Below are 17,701 nucleotides of genomic sequence, written 5' to 3' on the forward strand. Positions count from 1 at the left end.
AACTAATCCAAATTTTTGAAAAAGAAAAAAAATACTTCTTCATTATGTCAAAACACAATTATGTGCCGAATTTCGTGCCTGGGCGAGGCTTCTGGGGCGATATATTGTGATTACAGACACACACACACACAGCCGCGTTTATTATTATGTATAGATGTATAGATAGGAGGTTCCACAATACCCAGTAATTTTGTGCCGCGAAACAAAGTGTAACGTAAAGTTGAAAACTCAAAACAGCGTCACGAGGCAATTGCGAATTTTCTTTTTCTTTCTTTTGCTGCAAAGAGATACGTGTGCAAATTGCAATGTGGTTGGCGACGCAGCGTTCGATATGGCTCCTGGATCTACCAAACTTGGAGGGATGGTAGGGGAATCCCTCATAGATTTGCAGTACAAGTATGAACTCGCCAGATTAATATGGTTGTCTAGGAAAATCTAGGAAGATGAATCAAGCATCGGCGAAAAGACTTTAAATTCCAACAACCGATGGAAATGTTGACAGAAAACGGGATCTTGAGTTTCAGACCGTTGCTTGATGAACAGCAGGGTCAGAGAACATTCCACCGTGCATCATATTTTAAAAAGTGAATGTGAGCTATGAAAGAGAATCATGAGCCTTTGAGACCAAAAAAAAAAAAAAAAAAAAAAAAAAAAAAAAAAAAAAAAAAAAAAAAAANAAAAAAAAAATACAACAACAACAACAATATTTCACAGTGACGTCAATCAATATATTTTTGGCTAATAAACACATTCTTCAATCCACTTACCTGACTTTAGTCCTCTTGAGCTTTTCCTTTTTCCAACATTGAAGGTTCATCTCAAAAATGTCATTTTGGTACAGTGGAAAAATCTTAAAAGGCTATAACAGACCAGATAAAGGCTATTTCAATTTCCAAGTTCCAGTTACTGCTATTAGGAGTGGAAAAAATATCGACATTGCATGGTTTCTTGAAGGAATTGTTTTGAGGAAAACAATCTTGAATTCTAAATCAACTTGAATAAAAAGTATTTAAAACAATTAGTCTCACAACTTGATTTATATACCTTGTAAAATGTCCAGTTGCTAAATAAAATTTAGTGCTTTGTGTTGAATTTCCAGCTCCTGGATAGAAAGAAATTCGAGAACGTGCCTGAGATGCTTTTGGTTATACAGTATGCAACTCACAAATCCCTTTTAGATCAGGAATTGTTGAATGAATGAGACAAATTATTCATAAAATGCTATATTTCCGGAATAAAATCACAGTGTGAGGCCTTTATATTTGTAAGAGGATAACATGCTCTGCAATAACAATTTTTATTTTGTTTTTACTTGGCACTGTAGTCTTGTTTCATACTTTGAGAATATGGTGAGTAACACTTATCACTTGAGAATCTGGTGAATGTTACACATGATCATATGTATCTGAACTGTTTAATGGTTATTTTTTTTATTATATCAACCTTTATTTTTACTAAATTTCATTAAAATATGTCCTGTAATTGTATATGTACGTCTTGAATAATAATAAAAAAATTATCTTAATTTTGGACACTTGAGAATTACATTTGAAAATTCCTTTTTAAACAAAGTAATTTATTTCATTGATGTAAAAGGGATGACTCTTAGAAATTTATAACGATTGTTTCAAATGTTTTTGAAAGAGTACACACTTTTAAATGGAAAGCGAGATTCGGAGCTATAAAAAGGGAAAAATAAAACTTGTGATAGGAAGAATTAAGACTTTTTCCTCGAGAAAAAGAAAAGAAAAAAAAACTGTTTCGTATGAGTAGTGCATAGGTTATGGTCATACAGATATGTCTTGTTCGCTATTTTTGACTTTTTGTATTTTATTTCATTATATTAAATTTATTGTGTTACTGAAAACCTAGCTTCAATGATCCATTTTAGCTATAAACACATCAAAATCTCCACTTGGTGATTAATAGTTTATAATGGGGAATAAATTGTCACAAGCTTTTTCGAATTAGATATTATTTATCATACTAATTTTAGGTCCAAAAATAGGTATTTTCTGACTTTTTTTCTCTTAAAATATATTGCTTTGCAGCTCTTTACATTACATATTTGCATTGTGTATTTATTTGCGTATATATTCGAGAATATTTATCATTATACATCGTTATCGCTTTTTTAAAAAGAAATCAACACTTTTTAATTTTTTAAATTCCAATAAAAAAATACTAATTTAAATTTAAAAAGCAAGAGTGCGCTGAACTTTTTTATTTTCAATTTATGCAGCTACTAAGTAACTATTTAGTAGCTACAGAGCACAGAGTTTAATCAGCATGAAGTGAAATAAACAAAATAAAAAAAAAAGAGAAGAATACAGTAAAAGTCAATTTATTAATAAGGGAAAAAATATTATTGTTTAACAGATTCTATAGTCTTGCTATCTGACTCAGATACTTCAAGTGATTTAGATTCAACAACTGGTTCAGATGGTATGTCAATGTCTGGAAGGAAATATGTTCTCTTAATTGGCTCTTTAGGAGGTAACCAATCTGGGATGATTTTTCCATGGATTCTCCATGCTCCATTAAGGCTAGTAATATGTTTTTCAAAAACTATATATTGCAAAGTGTCTTTTAGAGTGTCTTCGCTTCCGTACATAAGTCGCCCAAAACGATCATACACAGCAAGTGTCTCCTGTGAAAACAAACGAAGAGTAATTTGCGCAAACATATTATCTCTTTGCTGCATTTCTTGGCAACGTATATGCACAACTCTTGGGTGCTCTAAAGTCTGAATATATTTCCATTTAATAACTTTGTTCTTTACATTCTCTGTAATTTCCTATAAAATAAAAAGTTGTGTTTAGTTTTTTAGGAAAATTAAAACAATAAAATGAAAATTTATAATGCTAATACTGTGGGCCAGAAAGCTTTTTAAAATTTAAATAAAGTAAAGTACAGTAAATTTAATATTAAGAAGCATTGACACCAGATTTTTTTTTCCAGATTATATTTATTTATTTTACCTACCATCTACTGCTTTGGGGAAATTAATAATTATTTGTGAACCTCATTGATAGCAACGCAATCTTATTTGTTTCCATTCAAGAAAGAAGTTCCTTTTGAACTATGAGCCTAATATTTCACAAACAAAAGTAGTAATGAATTTCTAATGTTTTAGAACCCAGATAATTCAAAGCTGAAGTGGGTACAAAAATAATTTTTAATTTTAATCCATTAATTACATAAGCTGAATTTTTTTTGGTTTTAATGTGGGAATAGAATATGAAATATAAATTGTAACCACAAAAATACATATCAAACAAAGCATAATCAAGAATGCTAATAGTGCCATTTTCATTCAAATAAAGCAAACATGTATCTTTTTTTTTAAAAAAAAATTAATAAAAGGAATATTCACTTATAGTTTATAAGAATCTAAAGAAATGCGCATTTCATAAATCATGGCAGAATTGAGCTTATGTGGGTGGTAAGTTAATTTTCGACAAATTACTTTACCATTCAGTTTTTTAAATTCAGAATCCCATAGTTACCAAATCAAATAAGTATATATGACTATAAAAAAGCATTTTTATTTAAAAATAGCTACCTCATTATATATGTTTTTAGAAAGTATTTATCCTTGTCAGCAAACATACACTCTACAGCATTTCGAGAACACAACCATTTATGTTTATTAACATTTTGATAATCTATTTCCAATTTTTGAGATCCAAAATCTAGTGGTTACAGATTCAGCCAATTCACAAATCACAATTTTAATAATTACGAGAATTTTAATATTATAATTGAATTTAGTTTAAATAAAAGCATTAGATATTTCACTTAAAATAACATTCTGATAAACAGACACAACATATTTAGCAAGTATTTTATAAGTTTGAGTTGATAATTATAAACGAAGAAACAATCAAAAATATAGAAGTAATTGTTCGCTACTTACAGGATATGCCTTTTCAGTCACCAACTCATGTAGTTGATCCTCATCATACCTACGGCAAATTAAAGGGATATGAATTATAAGATATATATTTAAAAATTTTACATTGATTAATGGCAACGAAACATTATTTAGTTTAATTTAAAATTGTTAAAAAAGTTATCTTGACCTCATCTGTAAAAAGACAAATTTTCTTGTTATTTAACTGAATACTAAAATTTAATTTTAATCTATGATAAGTTTCTTCAGGCAAAGTAAAGCAATAAAATAGATAATTAAATTACTAATCAACTACATGAACAACAAACAAAATTTTTTTCCTTAACTAATGTCAGAGATTTTAAAAAATATATTGGGAAAAAAAATCGATGGACCTTTCTATAATACACATTGTACTAGTATAATACACATAGTAATTGAACAATATGCATCCTGAATTGAATTTTTTTTCTTTTACATTTCATTTAACATTATATTTACATTTAACTTTAAGATTGGTCACAATATGTAAATGGGAAAAATGCAAAGTGTTTCAGCAAGTCGAAAAAAGCAATGAATCATAAAAGACAAAAATGCCAAAATTTGACCTTGGTGTCAAAATTCAGTCTAGAGATCTTACAATGAATCAGAATTGAGTAAGCATAGTATAAAATCAATTTTAAAGAAACATTAAATAAAAAAATTGTAACATAACCCATAACAATTGTAAATTTTGATCTAAAAAACTATATTCTTTTTAAAAAAGAAACCAAAAGTTAGTAATACAATAAAAGTTTTATTCACACTTACTTCATTAGAGCAGTTTGTGCTTTAATATAAATATCTTTTGCATTTTCAGCAAAAGTTGGAATATCAAATTCATAGTCAGTGTTTCTGATTTTTCTTAAGGCAAGGTATGATTTCCCTTTCTTTCCAATACTATCATAAGTTTGTTTCATACCCTAATTTAGATATTATATAAATAAATATAAGTGTCATAAGGAAAAAAAAAATTCATTTAGAGATTTCTAACATTGAAGTAAGATCATTAAAAGAAGAAAACATTACAATATATCTTTACAACAAGATGGTCAAGGTATGCAGAGGTAGAAAAAAAAATCACCCTGAATAAATCTTGATATAAATATTGAATTTTCTCTAATTATATAATACAACTTAATAACTCCTTAAGCTCACTTAATTTATGCTAGTTATTAAAAAAATTGATCGAGTTCTGTAATTTGTAGCCAAATGGAGAGGGCTTCAAATTCCTTGAAATGTAAGCAGTCAATTGTCTGCCCATTTTATGAAAAATTCAGTTCAAGTTTCTATGTTCCATCATAATTCTTCATTTTATAATACTCCTTTTGCCAATATTTTAAATAATTCTGCTAGAAAAATAAACTGCAAAAACCTTAGAGAAAACCTCAACAAAAGAAAAAGAAAAAACCTTAAGGAATATTCAAATCATGATTTTTTGGAACATTTCTACTGGATCTGAATTAAACATTCTGCTTAAAATGCACCAATCAGATTCTCAATTTCCTAACGCTTATTTGTTATGTCACTTCTTTGTATAAAACACTTAGTATAACATTTAGTATAAAAAAATTTAAATAAAAGGTTTGTTTTCAAATTTTTTTTAACACAAATTATTTAAAATTTATTATTATTTTTAAATTGTTTATAGATATAAAAAAGAGAAGAACAGAATATCTTTTATTGAATTTTTTAATCTCTTTAAAAATAGGAATTGTTGACACTGCTTTAAGGTTCTGGAATGGACTGCAACAAGCTTTGTTTTAGGGAACTGATTCATTGTTTAAATGACACAGTTCTTAAGTTTTCTGTAAATCATTAAGTAATCATTTGATAGGTAGGCATTTTTATTAACGTCACACTAGAGTTGCACAATGGGCTATTGGCAACTGCCTGGAAAACATCCCTGAGGATGATCCGAAGACATGTCATCAAAATTTTGATCATCTGCAAAGGGGATGGCTCCTCTGCTTCGGTAGCTCTACTACTTGCGCTGGAAGTCAAACACTTTACCGTAGAACAGTTTAACGATAACCGAGCAACCTTGGTCCCCAGGCAGGCTGATCAAAGTGGTCACTCACTCTCTTACTGACCGAAGCTAGTGATGCTTGACTTCAGTGTTTTACTGGGAATCATGTCTTTACGATCAGTCCACTGCGGGATTATTAAGTAATCAGAGGAAATTATAAACTAAAGCACTCCCACAGTTTGTTACAGAAGTTAAAGTTGCACATTTCCAAGAGAAATGACACGTTGGTGTCAATGTGGTCACAGTGAACCAGTCCAGGTAAGTTAGTACAGATCTGTCACTTATGAAATTCACATTCATTCTGAGTACACTTGATTTCATGAAGTCACTGATTTTATAAAAAGTATACAGATAATTAGAAAAAAAGGTGGTTTCTTACTTCACATTACAAAGACATTAAATTACATGTACATTTTATTTTAATTGTTCTAATTTACAATTGAAATTTTGATTAAACATTCACAGAAGGATTTTAAAATATTGATGTATTGTTGTTCAACTAACAGAATTTGAAATTAACTATTTAACATCGCTTGAAAGTTTATAAAAGTTTTTATAACTTTTTTAAAGTTTAGTTTTTGAAAGCTTATAAAAGTTTGCATGTTTTGCATCAATGCAAGGATAAATTTGAATACATTTCAAATATATCATAGAGACTTACATCTTTCCATTTCGGCATGCCACTACTAGATTAAATTTAAAATGAAAGTTTAACTGCACCCTCAACCTTTATTCATACCTGTATCATATTAGAACACAAGAAGAAATTAGGTCAAAATTATGGAGTGGCTTCACTTATTTTGATAAAATTTTAACAAAATAGTTATTATTTATTTCTATGGTTTAACTCATTGAATATATGAGTTTCAGTTAATTGTTTCTTTATATAATTTTTTTCAACCCTACTGTAACAGCTTCAATTTTTTCCTAGCTGTAAGAGTTAATAAATGGGTGATAATCAATGAAATTGAATGATAATAGGACTTTCAATAATTTTCTTTAGCTCATAAACAGTTTTCATTTGAAATCTCTTACAATCCCCTCTGTTTCATTCTTTTTTTTAACTACGATCCTCCAATTTCAGTACTTTACTTCAGAAGTGTACTTCTTGCTTTTAGGATGGTTTCTTTTGTTCGTGGGAGAAAAAACGGGAATTTGTTGTCCTTAGACTTCACATTTATTTTCAGAACTTAGAAAATTCAAAATTTTGTGGAAGAAAACAGTACATTTTTTTACATTCTTAAAACATGCTATCCAATAGCAGAATTTAAAAATGAATTTATAAAATGGTGATAATAATGGTTTTAGCATATTTTGGCATTGTTCAGCAGAGTTCTTAGTTGTTCTTACAGATTTTATTATATAAGCGGCAGCTATTGCATCCATTGTTCTCAAGCTGGTTAAGCTTAAAGCTACCATTTTGAATAGAAGTGATTCTTCACAATGATAGAGCAGGTTAATTAAATAATAGCATGGATTAAATTTCAAATTCCTTTGAAATTAATTTATACTTCTGTCAAAGGATACTTTATGAAAACAAGATGCATATATTTAATCAAGATATAGAGAATTTTAAATCTACAATTTCTTTAAAATTTGATTTCTCAGCAACAATCTACCGATTTCGCTCAAATTTTGTATTTTGTCATTACACGGCTAAGCTTTAAAACAACATAAAAAAATTGTATACCTTAGAATTCAAAAGTCTTTTGACTATTTTTAAATAAAATAATAAAAAATAATAAATATTTACTAGAATTTATTTTTTGCATGGAATTATATTTGGATAAGAAAATTTCATAATTGTGTGCTTTCAATTCTCTTAAAACTACCAATTTGGTTAAAAAGCTCTTGAAATATGGAAAAACACGCAAAAAGTAAAATTAACATTAATGAGTACAAATTTTCGATTGTTTTTCTGACCTAACTACGGGGACCATTTTTTCCCAGATTGCAGCTACCCACCATACTTTGGGGATAAGAAATCAGAATCCTTCGAAGAAAAGGTGTGTTTGTTCAAAGAAAGTACATTTTTGATTTCGTAACTTAAAATATGGTAAGTACTAATTAATTAGCATAATTGAAATCATCTTTTCGAAGCATTTAGATTGAGTCTTAGTCCTGATCATTAGATCAAAAGTTATACAGGGTGGTCCATTTTATTTAGGCATATTGCACATTTGTGCAGAGTAAGCAAACATTAGTAAAACAATTTTAAAATTCACATCACATAAACAAATCTAACAATAATTATTAAAATAAAATTAAAGTAACATAAAATTAAATAAAACAGATCATGCAAGTAATTTTTAATATTTTTTTTAATACACATATATAAGAAATCCTTACTGGAGTTGAAAAAGTTGCTGCTTTTGCATCCCCCTCTGGGGGAATATATGCATCCACAATTGAACCTGAAAGCATAAAGAAAATTGATAAAAAAAACTTATTTAAAAAAGTAACGAAAAGAAGGTAAAAGTAAGAAAACAAAATGAAGTTGTTGGAAACATTTCTAAGAGAATTAAAGTAAATATTTCAAAAACAGAAAGCATAAAAGCATTTTTTCACCACAACATTGCAGTTTTATTTATATATGTGTATTACTTTTGCTAAAGCCCTATTTACGTTTAAAACAGGCTTTAGTAGAAAATATTTTCAATATTTTGTTGACGGGCAATTTTACACAAAAAGTATGCCATGTCACTGCTATAATTTTGTAATTGTACATAGATATAAAGTAAAACATTCTAAATATTGTTTTCACTTCCAGACATTGCAGTCAATGATGAGCTATTGCAAGTAGTGTGTTGACATTTATTTTCTTTACACTTTAGTTTCTATATTTTACAGGATATTTATTACTTAACGCATTTTATTCTACTTAGTTTCAAATTTTGTTTTTAGTGTATTGATATATTTTGCTTTGGTTATATTGATACAATATTAGAGAGCAATCCTTTTTGCGGATATAATCGTGTGAGCTGATGAAGAGATTATATATATACATTTTCCACTGCATTTTTAATAATTTTTTTTAAAAATAATTTTCTTTTTCTCATTATTCTGTAATTTCTTCCATGTTTTCCCCACTTTTTGAACTATTTTATGAGTCTTATATACTTGCAGCTTATGTGCAGCAAATATAACTTATCAATTTTCTTAATTTTCTTCGTCTTTCTCTTTGTTCTTTTTGTATTTATTTATTGGGCTATTTTGTATGTATATATATATATATATACATATACACAATCTAATTCCTTGCTTTTGTCTTTTTCTGTTATTAAATATATCTTTCGAAAACTATTATCTTAATCCTTTTACTTGTTCTATCATCTCTTATGACTTAAAGTATACTGGAAAATTTAGTTCTTATGTAGCCATAACTTTAAAATCAAAATGATCCTATTGTAGAGTGAAAAAAACTTGATTTGCTTCCAGGTATAGTAAACCTTAAGTAGATTCCCAAGTATTTAAAATTGCAGCAATCAAAATTTTTGTTTCTATTATTATAACTCGGAATTTTGAGTTTTACTTACAGAAAATAATAAAACTATAACAAGTTGAAAATAGTATTATATAATAGTTTACTGCTACACAATAAATAAATTACATTCATAATCAATTATATGTTTTCCAATCCAAAAATTCATTAATTGCAAAATTACTAGTTCATTAATTACAGAACTTCAAGTTTAGTTAAATTTAGTAAGTTTTGTAGCTCCTATCAAAAATATAAATTGATTAACAAATAGAGAGGAAGGGATTGTGGAAATTAAAGATTTTGATATCAATCATTTTAAGAATTGAACTTAATGACTTTTGTAAAAAGTTACATGTATACTAAATATTTAACAATCAGAGAAATAATCCTTTGTTTGGGTTTTATAAGTTTTATTACATCGATAAAAATTAAAAATATACCTAAACAGCTGACGTGCATTGGCTTTTCATACCATGGCCTATTGGGGAGAATACCAGATTTCTTTAACTTAGCTTTCACTTCATCAATGGGAAGATCTTGGTCTCGACGCTTTTCATCATAATCAGGCAACTCAATTTTTTGAAACTATTAATAAAAATAAAATAAGATTAAAAATTCAAAAAAACACAAAACACTATATGTGAAAATTTTAAATATGAAATTAATAACTTTCAAATAATCATAATTGGCATATTCAACTAGTTCTATCATCAGATAAGAATTTCATGCATACTATAATTTTCTTACATATAAGTAAGTTCATGCATAAATCAAGATTCTTTTTCTTTATTTATATAAAATTTTTAAATAGGGATTTTTAAGTTTATTTAGCATGACTCTACTTTTTGATTAATTCATAAAGAAAATTATAGTTTAAGAGATGTTTCTGATAATATTTCTTCCTCTTCCTACCCCCTTTTTAATATGACAGTGAATAAATAAATAAGAGACTAGTCTAAATTTTTTTTACCATATTGTGTTTCCATATTTTTTGAGCTGCATGATAGTGCACTAGTTGCACACTTCGAGTAATGTTACAAATATTCATTAATAAAATCTATTTAAATAATTAATTTAATTTTCTTTATTTGTATATAATTCCAACAGGGTAATTTGTTTTTAAGCATCTATCTTTTTAAGAGTCAGACAGGTTGGATACTGGACATTTTTGATTTTGTTGAACTTTTCAGGATATATATTTTTTTTTATATAAAACAACACATGTTTTTTTAAATTTTATTTTGGCAACATTTTTTTCTTTAAAGTTTTGGGGGTTCAAGCTGAAGATCCTCTGGAATTTTGGGAAAACCACATGAATTTTAAAGTGCCAATACTTTTTGTGAAATGAGTGAACCACACCAATGATCGTTATTTTATGCTCGACTATTTCTTCACAAACTATTAGAGAATAAATACTTTCAGTGGACCTTTGAATCAAAGGTTAAAAGTAATTCAAAAATCTTTGAAAAAATACTATTTTCTTAGACTTTGACCATCAAAGTCTATTTGTGCCAACAATGAATCTTAAAAGTATTTCTGTGAACACATACTAATGAGGAGTGCCAAAAAAAAAAAAAAAAAATCAACATATGTATGGTGTATATTTGACCTGGCCTTAAAATAGTATGAAACTGAAATTGTGACCACCTTTCAAGGCTTTTAACTGCCTTCCCTCAAACTAGACAAGAATGAAATTTACTGGAAAAGAAGTCTTAAGTATAGCAGAAACAAAATCAATTCACAGATCTACGGCTACTAATTCAACTTTTATATAATATGGCCCTAAGCTTTGAAGCCTGCATTTAATTAATACAGAAATAGTAATTAGAAAGCTGCAAATTGTTTAAAGAAACTTTAACTAAGCCTAATATGAGTATCTGAAGGTCGGGATAGCCAGGCCAGTAGTAGGGTGCTGGGCCCATTTCCAAGAGTTCGTTGGTTCGATCGCCGCCGGTCGAAGACTCCCAGTGTAGCAAATGGTGATTGATGCAGGTTAAATCTGTCCAGTCGCAAAGTCCTCCAGGTTCCCATAACATATCAATACCTCTGCGGGTACTGATCCAGGAGTTTCTTTGTCTTCTGCATTGTTTCAAAATTACAAGGCTATGGAGCTGAACATTAGTGGTCGTAAATCCAAAAATTGGGTCGGCTGTTCAACGATGGATATAAAATAAAAAAATATGAATATCTGAAGTTAACCCTTTCTCCCAAAGTGAGCTTTAGTCTCTATTTAGAATTTACTGAGGGCGAGGAAGCAAAACCTACTCTTTGCTTTCTATTCTAAGTAAGGAATATAATATTCCCCATGTAATTTTTTATACTGAATCGAATGAAATCACTAGTAAATCAATAAATCTCAGAGTTAAGAAGTTTTAGAGCAAATTCTGACTCATACATATCTATGCATTTGACATTGCTATCCAGGCAAGTAAGGTATTAATCCCAATGCATTTTTAAAGCGATTGAAAGGAGCATTTTAATTCACTAACAGTTTATAAGTTAAAAGAGATTTGAGTGCAAGAAAGAGAGTTTTACACTTTTTTGCACATATCTACTTAAATCTTTTAAATTTAGGTTTTCCTATCAGCACATAGGACTGCCTTCCTTTAACATAAAAATTCTTTCAGATGTTAACTAAGTGATAATCACCAATGAATGTTACAGCTTAATGCTAGGTTTCAGACCTTTGAAATGTTTTTAATAGATAAAAAATTAATATGGAGTAAAATACCTTTTGATGTAACATAGTTTAATGAGTTATATTGAATAAAATAGAATCAACATAAGTGCAGGTTACAGTTCATTACACCTTAATTTAACTAAAATTTGGTAAGCACAAAGTCACCCTTGCTTGAGATTACTTTGAGCATGTTTCAAACTGCAGCAAACAAAGATAATTAATCCTGATAGGGATGTTTATTACATGAAAACTGCTTTTCTTTCAAAGTGTTATAATGAGAAGATTCTTCAAGAGAGTAAGACTCCAGCAAAGATCCAACATAAGAAATCTAAAAACTACAAAAATGACATTGGCAGAAATGAATGCTGACTTCTGTACATGAAATTAGCATAAAAAAAAATAAATACAGTAGGGAACCGATTATCCGGAACGATCGGGACCATCGCTATTCCGGATAACTGATTTTTCCGGTTTTCTGAGTCGCTACAAAAAGCTGTTTTTTTATTGCTAAACCCAAATAAAAAAAAATATTTTTTTGAAAATAATCTTAAAAAGAAGAAAAAACGATGGAGTAATACACTAATGGATGGTAAGGTAAACATCTTTCAAAAAAGAAAGAAAAATCCAAAAATCTTATGAGGGAAGAAAAAATTTTTTTTTTAAAATGGAGGGAAAATTTATCGAATTTCGTTCCGGTTTTTTGGTTTTCTGATTTCCGGATAACGGGTACTGTACTGTAACAACTTCAGAACAACAAAATAAATTTATGTAGCACTCTAGAGAATGAAAATGACTAAAAATAATCAAACAAGGAAATTATGAAGAAAGAAAATGACCGAGTAAAAAAGCTGTTTTAAAATAATAGGCATTTGGGGACTCTATGATTCATCCTATCCTTTTGCATTGATTTCAAAAATTAAAATATTACAATAGGGCAGTACAAGAAATCAATTTTTTGTAATAATAAAAAATAAATAAAGATGTTTCTGAGATTTCCTAATGAGCACCAGAAGCACTTTATCTATTTTACTGTTTTCATGCAGATTGCAATAGCCAGGTAGGTAAGGCATTGGGACCATGGCCAAGAGGTCAGGAGTTCAATCCCCGTCAGTCGAAGACTCCCCATGTAGTGAATGGTGCACGTTAAATTTGTTATGTCACAAATTCCTCCATGTTCCCATAACAAATTAATACCTCTGGGAGTACTGGATTTGAGATTGATTATTCTCTGGTTCAGGTGAAAATTACGATCTGTGGATGAATGAATGGGTTTGCCCTATAAACGGGCTGTGATGTGCGCGTGTGTGTGGTTGAAGTAGTGTTCTTAAAGGTAGCTATAGATAGCACCACTGAAAAACAAGAAATGCACTCTCTGCCTTAAATTTGCTTGGTTTTATCAAACAAGCATGCTGGTATTTGGTAAGTCATATTAGAAACAACAATAAAGCTGTTTTCATGTCTTTATGCTTCACAAATTTTATTAATAATTTTATGTATTAGATTTAATTCTTACTAAGATTAACATTTATATCTATATTGCTTTAGAAGTTCTCAATATAAAATAAAATCATGGGATCAAACTCATTCTTTGTAGGGTAAAATATTATCAGAGATCTCCTTTAAAATAAAAAAGGGAAGGGTGCTTTATGACAAACAAGGACCTTTTCAGTTTTGAACAGGGTTGGGTTTTTGACGTCAAAAAGTGGTTTTTGACATGACAAGGGTATAATACTGAAGTTTGCCAAGAAAATATATAAACTTCAAAACTACCAACAGTTGCCATGCATTATATTGAAATTTAATTATACTATAGGTAATCAGCAGGTTTTAAAATATTTTTTAATTAAAATTAAGGTAAAATAACAGATTTAAAATCTCAGAAATTTATATTCAAATGCATGTGCAGAAAAATTTTGCACAAATTTTTTTTAAATATTTATATTTTGAAAAAAAAAATTTTTTTTTTGATACTTAAGAAAATTAAAAGTTTATTACTATGCATTTTTGACATATAAGGAACATATAACTAATATTTATAAGGAACTTACAAGTTATGTTGTATAAATACAAACTTGATATAAGATACAAGTGTATAAAAAATTTTTTTTAATGTTATACCGAATATCTTTATTATCCAGTATGTTAATTTGAATTTAAAAGTAGTTATATTTGTGAATAATGATAAATATAATTCATATTGTTTATTATATTTATTTATAATTATTACACTTATCATTTTAAAACAATTTTTATCTCTTAATTTTTTTTTCTCCACTTGTATTAAGAATACAAATAATGCATATCTTGAAAGCAAGAAGTAATTATTCAACAGCTGAATATTTAGATATTCAACAAAACTATATAGTATTCAGCAAAATGAAATTCACAAGTATTTGGATAAACTAAATTTTCAGCATAGTAAATGAATAGGCTGAATATACTGTAAATCGACACTAACTACTCTGTGTATTTAACAGAAAGCACTTAAATTTGTATTGTCTTATGTTAAAAAGATTATTAAGAAGATTTAAAAGAATATTAAAAAGATTTTTCTTTAAAAGATGTCTAATGTACAAAACTGCTAATGTTTATCTTTAAAAATGTCTAATTTTTAGTATAATCTATACTATACACTAAATTTGGTTATAAATAAATTTCTTAATAATATCACTGCAGATTTTCAATAACACATGAAAATGAATACATAATATTACAAAAGATGTGAGCTTTCAAAAGTACAAGATTTTGGTTACTATTCAAAATATAAGTGTTTCTTCAAAATTTTAAATTTATTTTTTCTAGAACATATTTAGAAACACTATCCTTTATAAAAAATATATAAATTTTATGTATTAATTAAATTTCACATATGAATATAGGTTTTTGACATTTTCGACATTTTTGACAGTGAGGTTTTTGACGTGACGGTTTAAACCATGGTTTAAACTGTCAAAAACTGTCATATGTCAAAAACCTGCCAACCCTGGTTTTGAAGGGCACAAATCTTGCTAAATATATTAATTATATCTAGCTAGATTAGTGCTATTTAAAACAGAATTAAAAAATACTCAAATAAATATGAGAAATAATAGTATTTTATATGGCCTTAGTCTAAAAATAATTTCTACTAGTTATGGTAATCTGAAGTTCCTGGTTTCTGTTAATAAACCCGATTAAAGTAAAAAGAGAGCATTTTATTTCTAAATTAAAAAAAAAAGAAAAAAGGAACAACATATTTTCAAAATGGGGCAAGCAGGTTGCATTTACCACTGTAAAAGGGTAGGCAGGGTGGACCACTCTTCTAAAAATGGTTAGGGAAAACATGATATTACCACTTTATGGACACTTATATAGCTGAAATGTTTAAAATTTCAAAATCCAATCTAATTATTATAAAATTTAAAAATTGTAAAGATGAGCATTAAAAATAACTTTATTACTATATCTAACATTGAATTGTTTGTAATGTATAAACTAAAATTTTATTTTTCAAAAATATATTAAATATTTACTTTTTCTTTTCTTTCTCTTTTAAACTTAGGATTCCAATGTTTATTTGAAGCCTGTCTGCTTTGAATGTTGAAAAACACAGGTGGCATAAAAAGGATAGAGAACTTTGATGCATTCCTATACATAAGGCTATTACACTGCAACAAATAACAGATTTGATTAAAATCATATTTTGACAATACTGAAGGTCATTTAAGAAACTATAAGTACAAATATAAACATATTCTGTTGTTCAATAGTTTAAAATAGATGTCTAACTTTAAAGAGCATTAAAACTTCTCTCATATAAAACTTTGCTTTTTCTTTAATAATTTTTTTAAATGTAAAATGATAGATTATTGTCTGTTTGAATTATAAAACCTTTGTAGCTAAAAAAATATATATCCTACTTTAAAGAGCATTAAAACGTCTTTCATATAAAACCTTGCTTTTTCTTTAATAATTTTTTAAAATGTAAAATGATAGATTATTGTCTGTTTGAATTATAAAACCTTTGAAGCTAAAAAAATATTTTATTAAACTTTATCGACAACAGTTTCTTCTTCTAAACACATTGAATGCTATGGGGGTCACTGGTGACCGGCACTGAGTCTGTTTGTAGCATCACGGTCACCGGTGAAACCAAGATTATTAGAAACACATAATTCGAGTATATGTTTAATTTTTTTATATTATTATCGCTACTAAAATGGTTTGAAGAAATTAATGCAATATACAACACACAAAAATTGTTTTATTTATATACACAGAGATGCCAACTTGCTCCGGACAGCGAATAAATATTTTCAAATGGTAGATTATTAATTGTGATTCTTGGTTTAATAAATTCAATTTACTAGATTTCATCCACCATTATTTTTAAATAATTTGTAGGTTTATATAATTCCGCACTTTTTTCTTATATGTTATGCTAAACCTTTGAAAAAACTAGCAAAATCTCTCTAATATTTGCAAATTTAGTTTGTCGTTATTTAAAGTTTGGCCAGACGGGCAAGCCATGTAAAATTAGCGTGGCATTAAATGAGTTAACAACATGAGTTGATTCTTTAGTACTATTGAAACTTCCTTATTTAAAAATCTGCAAACCCTCCAACTTTAGACACCAGGTTTATAGTAGTACTTATGCAATTTATAATTTAGAATCAAATATCTTTTACCCACGAAACTATATACATAACATACATCAAATCAGTGACAAATCGTAAGAGATTACATTGTACATTTTAGCATGCATTTATGGGATTAAAATAATAATAATTTTTCATGTTACAGGAAAGCAGAAATAGCTCTTTAGTCTAATTACCAAAGATCATTAGAAATTTGTACTGTGATATAAAGTAAAATAGCAGTAAAATTTCGCCGATTTTATGACTTTACAATAGTATAGGGAAGATTTCCATAGTAGTATCTATCCCAAAATAATTTCCAAAACCACAACATATTTTTTAAAAACAAACTCTGCAAGTTAGGAAACCCGTTGGTGACTTGAGGACGTTAGTAAGAGCGATCTATACGGAAATATCCCAGTACTTAAAATTCCTTATTTAAACTATTAAAAAAATGAAAATAAGCACATCAAATTCTCATACAAAAAACTAGCATAAAATATAGACAGCACTTATGAAAAATATTCGAGAAAGGAAGCACAAAATATTTAATATTAATCTTCAACTGCACATTTTAAAAGCAATTTCATCAAAGAAACATATAGTATTACCTTTAAGTTGCGAATAATTTGATGAGCCATATTTTTTAAGCGTGCGAGATCCAATAATAATATTATACTATAAATATATTATTTAAACTGTGTGGCATTTAATTATTACAAACATAACATAACATTAATTGAAAAAAAATAATATACAGATAAAACAAGAAATTCATTCAAATAATTTTGTTTGAGCTTGCCAATGCCTTGTTGCTCTTCGTAAAATTGCTCAGCTATTTCAAATAATAAAACTGTTGCTTGAAGCTTGTATAGAAAAGAAATACATTAAAGAAGATGCGACGAGCTTTTCTTGCTACGCTCAGATGTCCTTATGTGTTGCGACGTCACTGCTAATGATC

General features: G+C 28.1%; 1 protein-coding gene across 1 annotated transcript; it reads right to left on the reverse strand.

Annotated features, from left to right (window-relative positions):
- Positions 1 to 2,328: 2,328 nt before the first annotated feature.
- On the reverse strand, positions 2,329 to 17,701 carry LOC107436953 (large ribosomal subunit protein mL45). The gene is made up of 7 exons (XM_043054572.2): positions 17,352 to 17,701; positions 15,637 to 15,771; positions 9,885 to 10,029; positions 8,313 to 8,377; positions 4,706 to 4,857; positions 3,920 to 3,968; positions 2,329 to 2,797 (listed from the first exon to the last, which is right to left on the reverse strand). The coding sequence occupies exons 1-7, from the start codon at positions 17,379 to 17,381 to the stop codon at positions 2,366 to 2,368; spliced, it is 1,008 nt and encodes a 335-aa protein (XP_042910506.1). The 5' UTR covers positions 17,382 to 17,701; the 3' UTR covers positions 2,329 to 2,365.

This window comes from Parasteatoda tepidariorum, chromosome 2 (assembly GCF_043381705.1).
Source record: "Parasteatoda tepidariorum isolate YZ-2023 chromosome 2, CAS_Ptep_4.0, whole genome shotgun sequence".
NCBI classification, from domain to species: Eukaryota; Metazoa; Arthropoda; class Arachnida; order Araneae; family Theridiidae; genus Parasteatoda; species Parasteatoda tepidariorum.

Coding starts and splice junctions, on each gene's coding strand:
- LOC107436953 (XM_043054572.2), bottom strand. CDS start 17,381: ATGGCTCATCAAATTATTCGCAACTTAAAG. Junction 4,858..8,312: donor CAGCAACTTTTTCAACTCCA/GTAAGGATTTCT, acceptor TATCTAAATTAG/GGTATGAAACAAACTTATGA. Junction 3,969..4,705: donor GCACAAACTGCTCTAATGAA/GTAAGTGTGAAT, acceptor AATTTGCCGTAG/GTATGATGAGGATCAACTAC.